The sequence below is a fragment of the Rana temporaria genome, chromosome 12 (assembly GCF_905171775.1).
Source record: "Rana temporaria chromosome 12, aRanTem1.1, whole genome shotgun sequence".
Taxonomy (NCBI): domain Eukaryota; kingdom Metazoa; phylum Chordata; class Amphibia; order Anura; family Ranidae; genus Rana; species Rana temporaria.
The window spans coordinates 26490410-26510736 of record NC_053500.1 but is presented as its reverse complement, the minus strand read 5'-3'; the positions used below and the strand labels follow the sequence as shown (position 1 = coordinate 26510736).

Sequence of the window (20327 nt, the reverse complement as noted above, 5' to 3'; positions counted from 1 at the left end):
CGCTAAGCAGCAGAGCACCCCTGTCAGGAACCAAGAATCAGACTGAGACAGAAGTGCAGTAAAAATCGCACTTTAATAAAATGGTAAAATAGTACAAAACAAAATAAATATGGTCAAAACATAGCCAGGGTTCGGTAACCAGAGCGGGTAGTCAGAACAAGCCAGTACACAAGGAATCCAGAGATTAGCGTAGTCAGAAGCAGTGGAATCAGGCAAAGCTCCCAACTGTCCCTGATTTGAAGGGACTGTCCGTGATTTGGAACATTGTCCCTCTGTCCTTCGTTCCTCCTAATTTGTCCCTCATTTTGGTCTGATCTCTATAGTTGTATAAAAAAAATGTGCTTTTTATCTTTCAAAAAGTGTTTCCCAGTGCTAAACCTTTCATCTAATTTCTAAATTGCTGCATTTGTAAATTTCGAAAAAGCCAGTATAAAGAAATAGCAGTTTTAAAAAAAGCACTTGTGGGTTTACCTAATCATTTTTTTTATATAAGTCTCCTTTAAGGGGGCGTGGCAGGGTGTGTGTCCTATGCCGAAATACTTTTGCTAATGTCCCTCATTCCCACTTTAAAAAGTTGGGATGTATGGAATCAGGAACCAGAAGGGAAGTCAGCTAGGCAAAGTCTTTACCAGGAAAACACAGCAGAGAGTATCCAGATATGTTGACCAAGGCGAAGGCACAAGAGATCTAATCCAGGAAGTTTAACCACTTAAGCCCCGGACCATATTGCTGCCTAAAGACCCAAGGGGTTTTTACAGTTCGGGACTGCGTCGCTTTAACAGACAATTGCGCGGTCGTGCGACGTGGCTCCCAAACAAAATTGGCGTCCTTTTTTCCCCACAAATAGAGCTTTCTTTTGGTGGTATTTGATCACCTCTGCGGTTTTTATTTTTTGCGCTATAAACAAAAATAGAGCGACAATTTTGAAAAAAATGCAATATTTTTTACTTTTTGCTGTAATAAATATCCCCCAAAAACATATATACATTTTTTTTTTCCTCAGTTTAGGCCGATACGTATTCTTCTACCTATTTTTGGTAAAAAAAAATCGCAATAATCGTTTATCGGTTGGTTTGCGCAAAATTTATAGTGTTTACAAAATAGGGGATAGTTTTTTTGCATTTTTATTTTTTTTTATTTTTTTTTACTACTAATGGCGGCGATCAGCGATTTTTTTCGTGACTGCGACATTATGGCGGACACTTCGGACAATTTTGACACATTTTTGGGACCATTGTCATTTTCACAGCAAAAAATGCATTTAAATTGCATTCTTTATTGTGAAAATGACAGTTGCAGTTTGGGAGTTAAACACAGGGGGCGCTGTAGGATTTGGTGTACACTGTGTGTGTGTTTACTAGTGTAGGGGGGTGTGGCTGTAGGACTGACACCATCGATCGAGTCTTCCCTATATAAGGGATCACTCGATCGATGCGCCGCCACAGTGAAGCACGGGGAAGCCGTGTTTACACACGGCTCTCCCCGTTCTTCAGCTCCGGGGAGCGATCGCGACGGAGCGGCTAAAAACAAATAGCCGCGCCGTCGTCCCGGATCGCTCCCCGAGCGGACCCGACCTCCGCATGTACCGGGGGGGGTCCCGATCGGACCCCCCCCACCCACGTCTAGCAGAGGACGTACAGGTACGTACATGTGCCTGTCCGTGCCATTCTGCTGACGTATATGTACATGAGGAGGTCGGGAACTGGTTAAGTAGCCAGCAGAGCTGGCTGACAAGCAGGATATTGTCATGAGGTGAGTCCCTGTGGAATGATGAATGCTGGCAATTAACCGACAGCTGAGTGGTCTGAGCTCTAAAGGCTGAGTCTCGGTCAGTTCTCTAACTATGCTGGGAACTTAGCCTGCTCTCCTCCAATGATCAGACTTCTACTTAAACCCCGCCCCCCCCAGCACAGCCTTTCACTAGAAAGCTCAGTGTGCTGCTGTTTCTCCTCCCAAGCTCTTATGCAGCTGTGAACAGAGGGAATGTGATCACTTCTAAAAAAGAAAAAAAGGGTATTTGCCATTTTTGCCTTTCATTTCAATTTTTAAAAGGAATGGATTGTTTTACAAGGTGATCGTTTACAATCACTTTAACTGCCATTTGTCAGTGTTTTAAAGATCTTCTTTTTGCTACATAGTCAGCCCATAAGTGCCAGAGCCTATGCTGTATTTCTGACAAATTATGGACACGCAGTCCAAAGCCGGCAATAGATCAGCCGGCTGCTTGCAGCTATTCTCTAAGGCCAATTCAAGGGCCTGTTTTGCTCAGGAGAGAAGTTCAGCTTACTTTAGCTGTAAACTGGCTAAAAGGCAAAAAAGGATATATTTACAGGCAAGTGCTATCCATGATAATGATGCTTAGTGAGGTAAAGTGAGTGCTCTTACCTGTGTACCAATCAGAACTTAGGGCCAGATCCACAAAAGGGATACGCAGGCGTATCTACTGATACGCCGTCGTATCCCTGTTTCTATCTATGCGGCTGATTCACAGAATCAGTTACGCATAGATATTCCTAAGATCCGGCAGGTGTAATACTTTTACACTGTCTGATCTTAGGATGCAGTACCTCGGCCACCGCTGGGGGCATTTCTCGTCGAAATTCCGCGTCGGGTATGCAAATTAGAACTTACGGAGATCCACGAAGCTTTTTCCCTTCGTTTTTTTTCCGTAAGTGTTAGTTTGCCGTCGCAAAATTAGGGCTACTTTTACAAAGTGTAAACTTAGTACACCATGTAAAAGTATATCCTTCTTTCCCGCGTCGCTGTCAAATTTTTTAAAAAACATTTTTTTTTCCCGCCGCAACTCTTTTTTTTTCTTTTACGCCCGTCGCGATTCTCAAAACTCGGCGCAACGTAACTTCGCGCAAAGCACGTCGGGAAAATCGCAATGGGAGCATGCGCTGCACGTCCGGCGCGGGAGCGCGCCTAATTTAAATGGGACTCGCCCCATTAGATTGGGCACGCCTTGTGCCGGACGGATTTAAGTTACACCGCTGCAAATTTCTAGGTAAGTGCTTTGTGGATCGGGCACTTAGGTAGAGATTTTGCGGCGGTGTAACTTAGATCCGAATATTTAAGTTGCGCTCGCTGTACGTGGATCTGGCCCTAAGTATATTCAGATATTTTGATATCTTTTAAACGATGACTGCATGTTTACTTACAAAAGATTTAGGGGGTTATCCACAAAGCCTTGGCGCAACGTAACTTTTCTGATTTAAGTTACTCCGCCGCAAAATTCCAAAGTTAGGTGCCGATCCACAAAGCACTTACCTGGAATTTTGCGGCGCTGTAACTTAAATCCGTCCGGCGCAAGGCGTTCCTATTCAAATGGGCGAGTCCCATTTAAATTAGGCGCGCTCCCGCGCCGGACGTACTGCGCATGCTCCGTCGGGTAAATTACCCGACGTGCATTGCGCTAACTGACGTCGCTCCGACGTCATTTGCTTAGACGTTACCGTAAATGGCGTCCAGCGCCATTCACGGACGTCTTACGCAAACGACGTAGAATTTAAAATTCGACGCGGGAACGACGGCCATACTTAACATGGCTTAGGACAACTAGGGCTTAGCCCTAGTTTTACGCGGCGGAACTCGACGTAAACGACGTAGATTTAGAGCGTCGGGCCCGTCGGAGCGTTCGTGGATCGCCGTAACTGGTCATTTGCATATTCTACGCCGGCCTCAATGGCCTCGCCACCTAGCGGCCGGCCTAGAATTGCATCCTTAAGATCCGACAGTGTAATTCAATTACACATGTCGGATCTTCGTCCTAACTATGGGAAACTGAGTCTGTGGATCAGTTCCATAGTTAGGACCAGGGATACGACGGCGTAACAGCAGTTACGCCGCCGTATCTCTTTTGAGGATCTGGCCCTTAGGGTGCATCCACTTACGTTTCCTTAAATTGTCTGTAAGTCTGACTCTTTAGGGGTCAAATGTCCATTGAGGTCTGACAGTTGCTACCTTGACTGAATTCATACAACCTCTTTCACCTCTTTAGTTTGTTAATTGTACATACACTGTATTGCCAAAAGTATTGGGATACCTGCCTTTACACTCACATGAAGTTTAATGGCATCTCAGTCTTAGTCTGTAGGGTTCAATATTGAGTTGGCCCTCCCTTTGCAGCTCTAACAGCTTCAACTCTTCTGGGAAAGCTGTCCACAAGGTTTAGGAGTGTGTCTATGGGAATATTTGACCTTTCTTCCTGAAGCACATTTGTGAGGGGTAAGACACTAATGTTGGACGAGAAGGTCTGGCTTGCAGTCTCCAATCAAATTCATCCCAAAGGTGTTCTATCGGGTTGAGGTCAGGACTCTGTGCAGACCAGTCAAGTTCCTCCACCCCAAACTCGCTCATCCATGTCTTTATGGTCCTTGCTTTGTGCATTGGTCCAAATCATTTGGTGGAGGGGGGATTGTGTGGGGTTGTTTTTCAGGGGTTGGGCTTGACCCCTTAGTTCCAGTGAAGGGAACTCTTTCATGGACCAATATGACTGTGAGGCTGTGTGTTTTGTGAATGGGCAGAAGGAGAGGTGGTGGCGACATGACTGCAATGCTGGTTTTTATAAGACCTGCAGCACTTACATCTGAGTGCCCAGAAGTACAGAAAGAGCTGAACTGTTCCTTGCATGTAAATGAGCAGATTTAACACACAAAGAAAAAAAAGCCCACATGATGGGAGGTGGCTTTTGAGAATAAGGAATTTTTAAATGTGTCAATCCAGGTAAGGTTGCTGTCCCCAGTGTTGGACTTTAAGTAACAAATCCCTGTGGTTAAAAAGGCCTATATAAAAATACAGAGCCCAATTATATCTCTCAATTCAGGGTGCCAACCAGGGCCGCTGATAAGGCAATGCAGCCAGCCCTCTTGTACTGGACCCAGGCCCCATCAGTTCAAAAGGGGGTCTAGGCACCTGCTGAGCAGGAGAACCAGCTGTACTACCTTACTGCAGACACTGATTCTCTTCTCCCTTCCCCTACAGCGCTGTCAGTTTTTCTTCCGCTCCCTCCCTCCAGCTGTGTTGCAGGGAGATCAGTTCTAGCATCCAGGCCTCCATCCCTATGCCTTTTAGGCCCCCCTGTGCATCCCTTTCCACAATAGCTTGGCCAGCTTCCCTGCTCTCCTGCTGGCAGCTGCTGTGAGCACACAAGGGGATGTTCCAGGATGGAGAGTGGAGAAGGGGGGACGGTAAACATGTCATATAATAATGATTTAGGGAAAAAATTATTTAATATTTTCTGAGGAGAGAGTAGTGCCCTATCAGGTAAGCAGTATGGGGCCCCGTGATTTCTAACAGCAGCCCTGGTGCCCACAACAATTTGAACTTGACAGAGGTCCTCAAACAAACTCCTGTCTTCTATTGCAGTCTGTGTCCCTGTTCAGGAGATTCTCCTTCATTTTCTGTCTAGGTTATCAAATTCATTGTCACTTGGTTTGAATTCTGCTAAAGTGGATGTAAACCTGATTCATTAAATTTCAGCCGCAGTGTTTTCTTATCTCTTTCCAAAGCCCTAAGTCCCGTGGCTTTCTCCTGCTCCATTCTTCTGTTATCAGCATGAGAACTTCAGACAAGTTCTCTGACACATATGATAAAACCAGCCTGAAGTTTGTGTCAGGGCGGGTGCTAGCAATAGATTAGCAGACTGGTTGGCAATTCACAGCACAGCTCTGCAAGTCTCTGCCTATGAGGAGAGGGGGCGTGTGCCTTTCCTCCAATCAGCTGCCTCACAGTGTATGGAAAGACTCCCCTCCCCTGCTGGAACAGGACATGCACATTCTAAACAGTATATAAAGGTGAAGACAACAGCAGCTATACATGTAAAACTTATGTAGGGAAGTGTGTTTCATCTCTGTGTATCATCTGAGGCTGCTCACTTCACTGGGTATATGTGAGGGTTTACATCCACTTTAATATAAAGTCTAGTATTTCTGCAGTTTTATACGTTTTTCTCTGGACTTTTAAATGGTATGTCCTATATGAGTAATACGGTGAACTGAGATATCAGCTATAATCAAAAGATAACTTCTCTTTTTCTTCTTAAAGGTCATCACAGCGGGGGTCAGTCTTGCGTTAACCTCTATCCAGGACCAATGCGAAAATCTCCATAGTAGCTCAAACATCACAGGTGAGTAGTAAGATGCTCAGGAAGTGTATGCCGGTGATTCAGCCTTTGGTGTTTAAACATCCTAGTTACTGCTTTAATGTACTGTACAGTTAATGGATGTGTACTAAAGATAAAGATTAAAGTAAAATTGTCATCTCAAGTGTTTAAAATCACTTTAAGCAGACACTGAAAAATAAAACGGGCTAGATTCAGCAATGATTTACGCCGGCGTATCCATAGATACGCCATGTAAATTCAAAGCTGCACCGGCGTATCTTCTTTCTGTATTCAGAAAGCTAGATACGCCGACATTAGCCTAAGATCCGACTGGCGTAAGTCTCTTACGTCGTCGTATCTTAGGGTGCATATTAACGCTGGCCGCTAGGTGGCGCTTCCGTCGTTTTCGGCATAGAGTATGCAAATTACCTAGTTACACCGATTCACAAACGTACGTGCGCCCGGCGGTAGTTTTTTACGTTGTTTGCGTAAGGCTTTTTCGGCGTAACGTTGCTCCTGCTTCTATGAGGCGCACGCAATGTTAAGTATTGACGTCGTTCCCGCTTCGATTTTTTTATTTTTTACGTTGTTTGCGTAAGTCGTTCGCGAATAGGGCTGGACGTAATTTACGTTCACGTCGAAACCAATACGTCGTTGCGGCGAACTTGGGAGCAATGCACACTGGGATATGTACACGGACGGCGCATGCGCCGTTCGTAAAAAACGTCAATCACGTCAGGTCATCACACATTAACATAAAACACGCCCCCCCTTCCACATTTGAATTAGGCGGGCTTACGCCAGCCCCATTTACGCTACGCCGCCACAACTTACGGAGCAAGTTCTTTGTGAATACTGCACTTGCTCCTGTAAGTTGCGGCGGCGTAGCATAAATAACATACGCTACGCCCGCACAATTGTACATCCCCCTACCTGAATCTAGCCCAACATGTCTAATTTTCAGCATTTCCGTGCATTGGGAGGTAGACATGTGCCTTGCCGAAAAAATGTGTTTGTTTTCATTTCTAGTTTTTTTCATAAATTCGTAAATTCAAAAATTCATAAATTTCAAAAATTCATAAATTCAAAAATTCGTATTTAAAAAATTAGAACATTTTGAAATTCGGAAATTCTAAAATTTGGAAATTCAGAAATACGGATATTCTAAAATGTGGAATTCTAAAATTTGGATATCTGAAGATTCGAAAATAAGAAAGGAATATCCGAAGATTAGAAAGAACGAAAGTCTATTTTTTTCAGCATTTTCGTGCATTGGGAGGTAGACATGTGCACTGCCGAAAAAATTTGTTAGTTTTTAGCGGGACTGCAACAGATCGGACACCTAACTGACATTTTTGACACTGGTTTGGGAACCAGTGACATTAAGGCTCCATTCACACCTAGGCAGACAAATTTGCGGCGTTTTGTCAATGCAAATCGCGGTACAAATAGAGGCGTTTTGTACCGCGATTTGCGGCGACAAAACGCCGGTATTGTCCGCCTAGATGTGCCCCAGATTGACCCCCTCTATGGAGATGCTTCCCATCTCCTAGCCGAACGCCGAAAGCCGCCTGAAAAAAAGGTCCTGGACCTTTTTTCAGGCGGCAGGCGTCCGGCGTTCAGCGTGGAGATGTGAACCATCTCCATAGAGGGACATGTGTTTTCATCCCTCTGGCGGCAGCGGCGTAGCACTACAGGCGTAAAAACGCCTAGGTGTGAATGGGGGCTAGTGATCAGTGCTAAAAATATGCACTGACATTATACTAATAACACTGGCAGGGAAGGGGTTAACATCAGGGGCGTTAGCTTAGCAGGAAGACAGATCCCAGTGTCATCCCCTGACAGAACGATGATCTGCCTTGTCTACTTTGGCAGATCTGCTCTGTCTCTGCGGGGAATGAGTCCGCCGGACACACTGATTAGCCAATTGGAGCGTGCGCATGCCACCAGTGGCGTGTGCGCACCCACGAATGCTAGTGCACCGTACAGCGATTTGCACAGCCAAACCACCTTGCCGCAGTATATCTGCGGTGGGTGGTCGGCAAGTAGTTAATAGAATTGGGAAAGGTTAAAGCATTTGTAAAGTATTTTTTTTTTACTTTTAAAATAACAAACATGTACTTCTGGCTCTCCCTCTTCTTGGTGTGCAACCATAGGAAGCCAATTTCTACTGTGGCACTCCTGCAGGCTTGCTACCAAAAATGACTATTATTGTTAACGTCTATAGCATCAGCTAGCAGTAATTGCAGGTAAAACCTGGCATGCTGGTTGTATCCAAGTTCAGGGATCAGTCAACTTGGTACATTCAGCCTGCCCATACACAATTCGAATCTTGGCAGGAACCAGCTGGGATTTGAACCGTGTATGGTCTGCCTTAGGACAAGAGGTGACGGAAGAGCTCTCCAATCAGACACGAACTGCCAAAAAAATTGGACAGGGATTTTAACCATTCCATATCCTATCCAAATAAAAAAAATGGACATTTAAAATAGACAGTGGTGTGATTTACAGACTGTGCTTAGTGCTCCACTTGCTGTGAGTATTGTATAAAATGTCAAAAGGGGTAAAGAGAACCCAAGATGTCATAGGATTGGGTAAATGGGGAAAGGGGGGGGGGGTAAATCTAGGGTTTGGGCTTTAATGAATTCAGTAAGTCAATTCAAAACTGATACTTCATGTACTGAAGTGACCACTTGACTGTATCTCAGGGGCTTTGCTTGTGAGGCTGTGCTGAGTTCTTGGGTCTATGCATCTGCTGTGCCCATTATGAAGAGCTCCCACACTGGTCGTTGGCTTTTTTTAATCTATTATGCAGAATGTGACTTATACATCTTGATTAATTAATGGTGGTTAACAGATGCCATTATTAACAAAATGTTGTTCCTCTGTAGGTCTGGCCTGTAATATCTCTATTGATATGATTGGGACCTGTTGGCCTCGAACACCAGCTGGGCAACTGGTGGCACGACCATGTCCTGAATACTTCCATGGTGTACAGTACAACACAACAGGTAAGGCTCTAACTCACATCATTCCAAGACATAAAGATAAAGTTCCATTCTATGGGAACCTTCTATTACAACTGGACTATAACGTAACATCGTAAATAATGCTGCCAAAGGACTTTTTCGTTTCTTTTTCCTTTTGTAAAAATAGTGACATCACATGTTTTGAGTTATGTCTTGCTATTGCAGCATGAACCCTATATGTGCCTCCACCTCATAGGCTGATAATTGGAAAAAGCCTTTCGAAGATCACCATTGAAGAGTAATGCCGCGTACACACGGTCGTTTTTCGGCATGAAAAAAAACAAAGTTTTTAAAAAAACGTCATTTAAAATCATTGTGTGTGGGCTTCACATCGTTTTTCGGCTTCGGGTTGTAAAAAATTATCGTGTGTGGGCTAAAACGACGTTTTAAACCCGCACATGCCCAGAAGCGAGTTATGAGACGGGAGCGCTTGTTCTGGTAAAACTACCATTCATAATGGAGTAAGCTCATCACGCTGTAACAGACAAAAAAACGCGAATCGTCTTTTACTAACAAGAAATCAGCTAAAAGCAGCCCAAAGGCGAATAGAACGTCCCCTTCAGAGTGCCGTCATACGTGTTGTACTTCACCGCGCTTTGTTCATAATTTTTAAAAAACGATGGTGTGTGGGCAACATCGTTTTTAATGATGAAGTTGGAAAAACGTCGTTTTTTGGACATGCTGAAAAACTTCGTTTTTTTCATGCCGAAAAACGACCGTGTGTACGCGGCATAAGGAACAGTATTTTCAGACACTGTATTTGTTTTCTGTTTCCAATTTTTTATTAAGTTTCAAGAAGGCAGAAAAATCCATGGTTTGCCCCATGGGTGAAATTTAACCGGCACGTACACAAAAAAAACATCGTATGTACGTATGATAAATAACATAACTATAAACTGTTACCGGGACCAAAGAGGATCAAGGTAGAGGTAAGTATCACAAGCTATACTGCACTGTTACCTATAGAGATATCAGTCTTCATGTAATATCCTTCATATTAGGGATGGAAAGGAAAGAGACAGAGGAGAAAGAAAAAGAAGAAAGAAAGAAAAGAGACAGAGAGGTTCCAGAAGAAGGCGAGTACCACGGACGCGGGACCTGCACAAGCAAGGTTTGCAGTCAACCACAGTTAGTCGAGGGCACGGACGGGCAGGAGTAATTTATCCAAGGGTCCCAAACTTTCAATAATTTCCCATGTGAATCCTTCAAAATACTAGACATCTGCTCATTAACCATCAGGGTAGTCATACTGGTATTCACTCCCTGGAAAGACAGACAGAGACTTACAGGCCCAGGCTATAGTTCACTTGGCAGATATAAAAAGGTTTGAGACCAATTTCTGCTAGGGTGCAAAAAGACCCAGTATAGGGCAATGTAAAAGAGCCAGTTGGGTATCTTTACGTACAGTTACATGAAATAAGGATTGCAGTAGGCCAAAGACCCTGGACCAGAAGCCGATCAGATCTGGGCATGACCACCGTGTATGTAAGTCTTGTCAATAGTCCTATCGCACACGTTCCTGGCAAATAAGGCTCACAAAATGGTGGGTGCTGCAGCGGTTACCAGCTGGGTCCTGGAAACATCAAGCAAGTGTACATATTCGCCAGCACACCATGAATCAACAATCACTGTCCAAATGTTTCTTTATTGTAGAGAGATCACATCACAGAGATATGTGCAACGTTTCGGAGCCACACCTTCGTCAGGCCTGTAATGACGGGAGTGTATTTCTCAAAGGATGTATTATTGAGAAGCGTGTAATGCCTACAAAAGAGGTCGTATTTTACAATGATGGGCAGAGCTGATAATTTGGGGGTGTTTTTTTAACCCGCCCCTTGCAGAGTTGCACGAGCATCGGGAGCGTGCGGCAGCGTGTGGCACAATGTCGTGTTGATTGTGCAGGCGATCAAAGCTGTTCATCTTCTGAGATTTTAGGCCGCTCCATTGTGCGCCTGCGCAATCCAGGGCGGGCATTATCCGAGGGGGGACCCTTCTCATCAGAACACCGGGACCCAGTGCCACCGCAGGAGCACTTTATAGGGCTATTTGTATCCAATTGAATTCCAATAGGTCTGCTTTACAAACGTTTCCATTAACATGCATATGAGATGGCGTAGCATTAGACTTGAATCTTTAATTTTTAATTCCATTTATATTAAAGTTAATTTCCTTATTAATTTTACTCTTCCAATCCCACATATATTTCAAAGAGAAGATGTGTCACCAAGGGTTGGGCATTTAGCCAATGACATTAAAATTTGTAGCAGCATTTAAGATCATTGACTGCTATGACAAATTCAGTGGATCGCCGCTCTATTTGGCAAAAGAGTTGATGATGGGAATATATAGCGCAGCGGTTCGTAATCTCTTTCAGCTGGAACCCATATTCTACCTTTGAATCAGCTCTAAAACTGATGGATTATGTTTTCAGTGAATTGAATTCTTTTATATGACTTGAAAGGGTACAGATTACTGCCCATTTACATAATGAAAGGAAACTGGCGACTTATGCAAAATAAAATTAGAACATAATAAATAGAGATGAGCTAATCAATTCAATGGGTAATGTAATGCTGCACGAGCGAACTGAAATTTGCCATTCCATGTGACCAATTTTTCCAATCTGCAGCGAATTGTCAGACTGCACATTAATGTAAGCGTCCATGTTAGATTATTAAGCATTATATGCTTCTAATTTTGACAGATTTCAACATTGTTCTGTAATGTAAAGTATGTGAATAGCTAGTTCAAATCTTGTATTTATTGCCAGAAAAGCAGGACAATATTTTTCTCACCTACCCCACCATTATCAGACTTCAGTGTACATATTAAAGGGGTTGTAAAGGTTTTATTTTTTGCACTATAAACAAAAATAGAGCGACAATTTTGAAAAAAATTCAATATTTTGTACTTTTTGCTCTAATAAATATCCCCCAAAAATATATAAAAAAACTATTTTTTTCCTCAGTTTAGGCAGATACGTATTCTTCTACCTATTTTTGGTAAAAAAAAATCGCAATAAGCGTTTATCGGTTGGTTTGCGCAAAGATTATAGCATTTACAAAATAGGGGATAGTTTTATTGCATTTTTATTAATTATTTTTTTGTATTTTCTTCCTGGTTTTACTGTGTGGTGTTGGGGTGTCCTGTGCTATGAAAACTCTTTAGCCATGTCCAAATTGCCAGTTGTTATACTGATTCTTTACTGGTGAGGGTTGTTGTTCTTGTGGGCACTCACCAGGATGAAAGTCTCCACATCCAGCATGGACACTTATTGATCCTCCATTTTGTTCACAAACCTGGGGTTACTGGGAGGAAGAGATCAGTTGTTTGCCTGAAAAACACCTGTGTCTTGAAGTTTCCATTGAGGTCTATGGAGTCAAAAACACTTGAATCTGCCTGAAAAAAAGCTTGTGTACTCTAATGCCGCGAACACACGGCCGGACTTCCCAACGGGAAAAAACTCAATCGGAATTTCGGACGGAAAAATGGAAAACCTGCTTGTAACGGTCACCACCGTTTACGACCTTCCATTAACCCACGACAGCTTATCCGACACACCGACAAACCAGCAGACACGATCCATATGAATTCCCCAGAAAATTTGACTGACAGCTCTTTTCTCTGCTTTAAAATGTATGAAAACTTTAATGGTATCTTAGCTTGCTTATATACACAGTACAACATATTACAGTAATCACAGGAACAAAGAACTCTCCACCCCCCTCATCACACACTGGGAGGCTTACATACAGATTTTAGAGAGACACTTTGGCACCGGTCTATAATTAACATGACCTAATTACTACACCTGAGAAGTCACATTTCTTTATCAATTGAATTCAAACAAAACACCATCACACAATGAGTTCCCCTTAATCCACATCTTTAGACAGATGGTCTGTCTCCGACAGAAAGGTATTCACACCTGATCATCAATAGGCTTTAAACAGTGTTATCACACAATGAAAGGTCTTTCAGGAGCCAGCCTCATTTAACAACTCAATAGCCTGGGCTAAGCATTGAAATAGTCATTCTATTGACCGGTAGGGTCAGAATAAACCAACACTTTTAATATCTCAAGATCCCCTGCAATAAATGAATTATCAGTAATGTCCCATCTCATGTAATTTAGGATATAATTTCTCAGTCACCCTATGGCCCTATTGGACATAAGGTGACCCTAGACATAAGACTCCTTGGTGACGCCGGCACAGGAGCACCCCTCATCCTTCCAAAGTCTCTGGGTGTCACGGGTCATTCCGTTACACTGCTCTCTATCTATGTCCATAGGAAATTCCAACAGAAAAAGTCCGATGGGGCATACACACGGCCGGTATATCCGACAAAAAGCTCCCATCTGACTTTTCGTGTCGGAAATTCCGACCATGTGTACACGGCATTAGGTGTGAACGGGCACATTGAACTAATGGGAATCTTCATGTTATGGGTTGTCGCACTTAACAAATTAGTCCAATTGTGTGCCCTTGTTTTAAATCAGTCCTCTGGAAAGTAGGGAAGAATTAGAGGAAGGGCTGGGAAATGTGAACATTTCCTGTTGCTTTGATGGTAGGTGGTGACACCGCTCAGGTTTTCCGTCATGAAGATGACATGGGTAGACAATTACCTGTAAGAGTAATTTCAGTCTTCCCATCTGTCACTATAACAAGAAAGTTACAGATGAAACCCATTATCAGCCACACTACAGTCTTGCTTGGCCGAGCTTTTGATTCTTCCGTAGTATTATTTATCTCTATTACCGGGGCCTGTTATTCACCGCAGAGGTCTTTGATGCCTGCAGCAATCTTCACTCATTCTGATGGCTCCATGATTTGTGATGTGCCGGCAGCAGCTTACCAATAGGAGGAGGATTATACTTTTTCTGCTGCATGGCATGAGTGGCTGCAGCTGGGCTCCCCCTGAACCTGCGTGAATGTAAAATGTAGCAGGCAGAAGGCTCAGTGGGGTATTGCTCTGCTCTATGGGCTTCATGTATTGGAGGAGGCAAGCTATGATGCGGTCACTGAAAAAATCAAAGCAGTTTAACACTATTTTTGTCTGGTTAGGCTCCCTAAGGCATTGCTTTTAAGTGAACCTTTCCTTTCCAAATAAAAGAGGGAAAAAAAATCTTCTTTAGCATGAGCTTCATTTAAAGGGGTTAAAAGGTTACAATTTTTTTCCCCCTAAATAGCTTCCTTTACCTTAGTGCAGTCCTCCTTCACTTACCTCATCCTTCCATTTTGCTTTTAAATGTCCTTATTTCTTCTGAGAAATCCTCACTTCCTGTCTGTAACTCACCACCGTAATGCAAGGCTTTCTCCCTGGTGTGGAGTGTCGTGCTCGCCCCCTTCCTTGGACTACCGGAGAGTCAGGAGGCTCTCTACGTTGCAGATAGAGAAAGGAGCTGTGTGTTAGTGGGCGTCCTGACTCTCCTGCAGTGCAAGGGAGGGGACGAGCACGACACTCCACACCGGGAAAAAAACTTGCATTACTGTGTGGAGTTACAAACAGAAGAACAGGAAGTGAGGATTTCTCAGAAGAAATAAAGACATTTAAAAGCAAAATCGAAGGATGAGGTAAGTGAAGGAGGACTGCACTAAGGTAAAGGAAGCTATTTAGGAAAAAAATTTACCTTTAAGACCCCTTTAAATGAAGCTCATGCTGAAGAAGATTTTTTTTTCCCTCTTTTATTTGTACTTTCTGGAAGGAAATGTTCACTTGAAAGCAATGCCTTAGGCCCTGTACACACGACCAAACATGTATGCTGAAACTGGTCCGCGGACCAGTTTCAGCATACATGTTCGGTCGTGTGTAGGCGCGAGCGGGCCAAATTCCAGCAAACATTTGCCCGCCGGGCCTTTTCCCAGCAGACAAATATTCCTGGACGTGTTTTAAAACCGTCCGCTGGAATCCTGCCCGCTCGGACATGTACAGTCGTCAGTACAGACCTACCGTACATGTCCGAGCGCCCGCCGTCCCTCGCATGCGTCGAATGACTTCGACGCATGCGTGGAAGCCTTTAAATGGCAGGCCCGCCCATGTATGGCAGGCCCCGCGTATTGTTTACGCGCGGACTTCTGTACGATGGTTAGTACAGCCATCGTACAGAAGCCCTCTGGCAGACATGTACGGTGAAAACGGTCCGACGGACCGGTTTCATCGTACATGTTTGCTCGTTAGTACCCGGCCTTAGGCAGCCTAACCTGACAAAAAACAGTGTTAAACTGCTTTGATTTTTTACCTTTACAACCCCTTTAAGAAGACCCCACACTTTTATTAATCCCTTTGTAAGTGCATTTCCCTTTGTTGCATCTGCAGGGTAAATAGGGCTAAGGAATACAAAAAAAAATCATATTTCCTTGCACGTACTGCTTCTCTCCTGAGGTTGCTGGGAGCTGCATTACTACCAATAACAGAACAATCACCTTTAGGAAGTGTTGCTGATAGAAATCACGGGGCCCCATGCAGCCTACATGATCGGGAACTAATGTTTTTGCTATAATGCAAGAAGTACCAGCCCCTCCCTGATTGCTGCCAGAGTACTCCAGTTCCAGTGGGGTGGCCCTTTGTCCTTGGATCCCTCCGACTGTTCACCTGTGTGACCAGAACTACACTGGACTTTACTGAGAGGGATGCTGTTTATGAGGATAATTACTGTAGCTGTTTGTGTTTTGAACTGTTTAGCCCATGTATGTTTCCACGCTCCTGGGAGGCACAGGTGCAGCATCCAGAACCTACGTAATACCCAATTTGTTTTCCTACGTGATTGCATAACTGAGGCAAACATATATTTAGTAATCTAGGAGAACGTTCACAATTATTTGCATACATATTATTTCCTAGTTAAAACAGTCTCTATTTCTTTAGCAAAACAACTGTCTGAAGCTTTTACAGTGTCTGGTGCTTCCTTTTGGGTAAACCTGTATCGGATTGACAGATGTGGTACAGCACTGAGTGACAGTAGACGAAATATGACGGATTACACCAAAAGCTGTTCAAGGCTTCAGATCTCTACATGCAGATCTGCTCTGCCTGCTGGAGACACATGTTGCCCAATCCTTGGCTCTCGACTATAGACAATTGTGATTCTTTACTCGTTCTCTGTCTGTGCTTTCCTTGCATCCTCAAGGGCTCTTATTTTTCTGTGGATGCTCTAATGCCATGCTGTAATCACATAAAGATACTACAAGATAATAGATACTACAAAGTTGCCTATTTGTTGCAGAGAGCATATTATTTGCACAGAAAAGTGATTGTTAAACCCGCAATAAAGAAAAAGAAACAAGAAACCTTTTATGCTGTCGTCTTCCATAATTAACATATCCAGTGTAAAGTTTCTTGGGTCTTTTTCAAGAACTTAAAGTAGGACTTGAAGGCATGCAAAGGTGAGGTAACTATAATGGGGCATACACACGATCGGAATTTCCGATGGAAAAAGTCTGGCTGACTTTTTCCATCGGAAACTCTGACCGTGTGTATGCCCCATCGGAGAAATTCCATCGGAGTTTAGAACATGTCTTCTTTTCTTCCGATGGAATTCCAATGTGAATTTGGTCAGACAAAGGTCTGATCGTGTGTACAGGGCATAACAATTTGTGTGGACAAGAGTTCATAGTGAAAGTTCCTTTTACTGTGCCCTCTGCCTTTAAAGCAGCCATTGACAAAACCTTGGAGCCTTGCTTGAACAAGATAATCTCACCAAATGGTAAGAAGATACATCAAGATACATAACACTTCCCTTATTACACCAATGACAATTTATTTTTCTTCAGAATAGATCCTATATTTCTTAATAGTGAAACATTACTCCTGATACTGTCCTCTGAAAAAAAAATTTTTTGGGGTCAGATCACAGCTTATTATATCCATCTAGATTTAGAAATAAAGATACTTGTAGGGGGCGTTGCCGGGATGTGAACTAACATTGACATGCCTTGCAGAGGCTCCCCCTATCCTGTGCTTCTATCTTGATTGGAGCCTTCATCCTGCTCACCCCTTCTTCCAACATTGGGACCTGCTCCCTCTCTCCCCATACCAGCAAGGAAGTCCTCCGTGAAGACACGAGACTCCAGCGGGTCCCGGTGTTCTGTCAAAAGAGCCAACTTGTCAAAATCTCCAATTACGTCACTTACGGTTTCTCTCCAGCAATAGTACTTGCAGATTTAGACGACTTGGCTGTTTTCACAGAACACCGGCAGTGTATATACTACAGTAGACAATATAATAAGTGGGCATTGTTAGTCCGCCCGCTAGTAACCAACAATATGTCTGACTCCAAGGCTGTGACAACTTTTTTACTGCCTTGCCATTGTTCAAAACAGCCAACTGGTCCTGTACCGTACTGTATACGTTGCCGGTGTTCTGTGAAAACAATCAAGTAGTCAAAATCTGCAATTACTGCTTCTGGAGAGAACCCGGAAGTCATGAAATTGGAGATTTTGATGAGTTGGCTTTTTTGACAAAACACTGGAGCTCCCCGTCTGCTACACGTGGCACGTCCATATTGCCTGCACATGTGCTGCCTGGACTCTCTGTAGCAGTGCAGACTGAGTGGCAGAGCACACCCGACAGGGCTGCAGAGGCTGGAGAAGGATCAATGACCCTTCCTGCTGCTGTTCAGCCTGAGGAATCCTCCACCTCAGCCATTATAGCGGCCATAGAGGCTGATAAACCTCTTTAATGACCAAGATTGATTTTCTGACACTGGAGTATGGGCTCATCAGACAGGACCTGGACAAAATCTGAGGTCGCCTGGGCACTGTAGAGACCCACCTCTTCTCATGCTAGAACTCTGTCTGAGTTCTAATGCCAGGTAAACCTCCTGATGGAATGCTTTGAGGATGCTGAGAACAGACTACGCTGCAACAATGAGTGTGTAGTCAGCTTACCAGATGGGTCCTGAACCTGGTCTCTCCAGCCTACCTAGTAGAAAGGGCGCAGTGAGTTCCCACTGGCTCTTGAACCCCGGGGCGACCCTTTGGATTCTTTTCTTGTTCACTTCCTCAATTTCTGCAACCGGAATCTCAGTGCTATGAATAAGCACTGTATGAGAGTGTGAAACGTGTTAGCCCTTTTTCTGATTTTTTGCTGTGAAATCCATGTTGTGACCAGTTTTTATTAAAAGGAACACATTTTTATTTTTGGAGTGCGGCCGTCCCGGTTCTTATACATTTTTGCGGAATCTCATCTTGGCCGAGGCACCAAGATCCCAATCTATTCAATTGTTTCACTGACGTATGAGGACCCTATTGTGTGGACAAGATATGGGGTTAAAAAAATAGGGTACATTAAAAAAATGGGACTATGAAGTGTTTTGATGAGTTGAAATCTTTATATAGCCTCCCTAATACACAGTTATTTCGCTATATACACCTATGCCATGCTTATCAGTCACAATTTGAGTGTGCTCAGGATTCCTTTTTTACGTCGGACCTGGAGTCTATGTTGAGAGATGATGATTTATCTAAGCCTCTATTTACTATATACGAATGTATTTTTCCTGAAAACTAATAAATTGCTGAGTGTAAGTCTAGGTGGGTATCAATGGTCGCTGATCTGGATACTGAAGATTAGGAGGATGTCTGGGATGTACCTTTTACCAAGCTCATCTCTGCTTGAGACCAACTTATTTATTATACGTTTGTACACTGTATATATATGACTCCCGCCAAAATAGCTAAGATTTTTGGAAATAATTCCTGTTGGTGCTGTCCTGTGACTGTTGCAGACTTCATGCACGTAATAAGAAAAGCTGGGCTATATGGGTTTATTGGTCTGAGGTCCTTCGGTGTATCCAGTCTGTGACTACTATACCCCTACTTCCCTCAGTGAAACATTGGGGTTGATTTACTAAATCTGGAGAGTGCAAAATCCGGTGCTGCTCTGCACAAAAACCAATCTGCTTTCAGGTTTTATTGTCAAAGCTTAATTGAACAAGCTGAAGTTAGAAGCAATTGGCTACCATTCACAGCTGCACCAGATTTTGTAACTCTACAGTTTTAGTAAATCAACCCCATTGCCTCTTAAGTTTAGAGGATGATTTAGCCCCCATCAAAGTTATACGCACCCTACTTACCAGGGGTCAAGTCCTGGGGAAAAAAGTGTGGGAACTCCCACCCAAGATCCATTCCCCCACCAAAAAAATGATATGCTCATATGCATAATTACTAAACCGCTTGCTTAGAAAGAAGCAAGTTCTTTCTAAATCCCACGATAACTCGCGGCAGACCTCCGCAATGTCTCCTGGGAACAATGTCAAAAGCTCCCAGGAGACATTGCGGCATTAAGGAAGTGACGGAATACCCGCACACTACCCGATGAATCCATATACAGGAAGCGACCAGTAACATAAAGGATTACTAAGGTTCGCCTGCCTCCGACAGCGACTCGAGCTGGGCATCGCCACTTAGTGAAGGATTGGCTCGGGTGGCTCGGCTGCTCTAGTTCTGCAAAGGGAACTGAGTTCCTGCTGTGAAAAAAGTGCAGGAACTCCGTTCCCACGCGTTCCCGCAGGACTTGAGCCCTGGTACTTACTCTGTTGTTCTATCATGCCAGGAAACGTATCACGCTGTCTTGAAGGAAAGCCATGGCCCCGTCAGTAGCAGTCTGGAAAGCTTTGGAAAAATAAATCCCTTCCTTTTTATAAGCCCACATATTTAACCACTTGCCACCCGCCAATGACATATTGACGTCGGCAAAGTGGTTGTAGAATCCTGACTGGACGTCATATGACGTCCTCAGGATTCTGAGCCGCTGCGCGCCCCCGGGGGCGCGCATCGCGGCTTTCGTTGTTGCAGGGTGTCAGTCTGACACACCGCAACACCGATCTCGTTAAAGAGTCTCTCTCTTTACCACGTGATCAGCCTGTCCAACCACGGCTGATCACGATGTAAACAGGAAGAGCCGTTGATGGCTCTTCCTCACTCACGTCTGACAGACGCGAGTAGAGGAGAGCCGATCGGCGGCTCTCCTGACAGGGGGGGTTCGTGCTGATTGTTTATCAGCGCAGCCCCCCTCGGATCGCCACACTGGACCACCAGGGAAGCCCACCCTGGACCACCAGGGAAGGGCAAAAAAAAAAAAGTCTGGAAAAAAAAGTCTGGAAAAAAAAATACATTAAAAAATAAAAAAGATGCCAATCAGTACCCACAAATGGGTACTGACTGGCAACATGGGTAAATCAGTGCCGCCACACA

General features: G+C 43.9%; 1 protein-coding gene across 1 annotated transcript in view; it reads left to right on the top strand.

Annotated features, from left to right (window-relative positions):
• CRHR1 (corticotropin releasing hormone receptor 1) overlaps positions 1-20327 on the top strand; it is a 176038-nt gene that overhangs the window by 99210 nt on the left and 56501 nt on the right. The window contains exons 3-4 of the mRNA XM_040329804.1: positions 6046-6127; positions 8995-9114. Of these exons, the coding sequence (XP_040185738.1) occupies positions 6046-6127; positions 8995-9114 (202 nt within the window). The remainder of the gene's footprint in view (positions 1-6045; positions 6128-8994; positions 9115-20327) is intronic.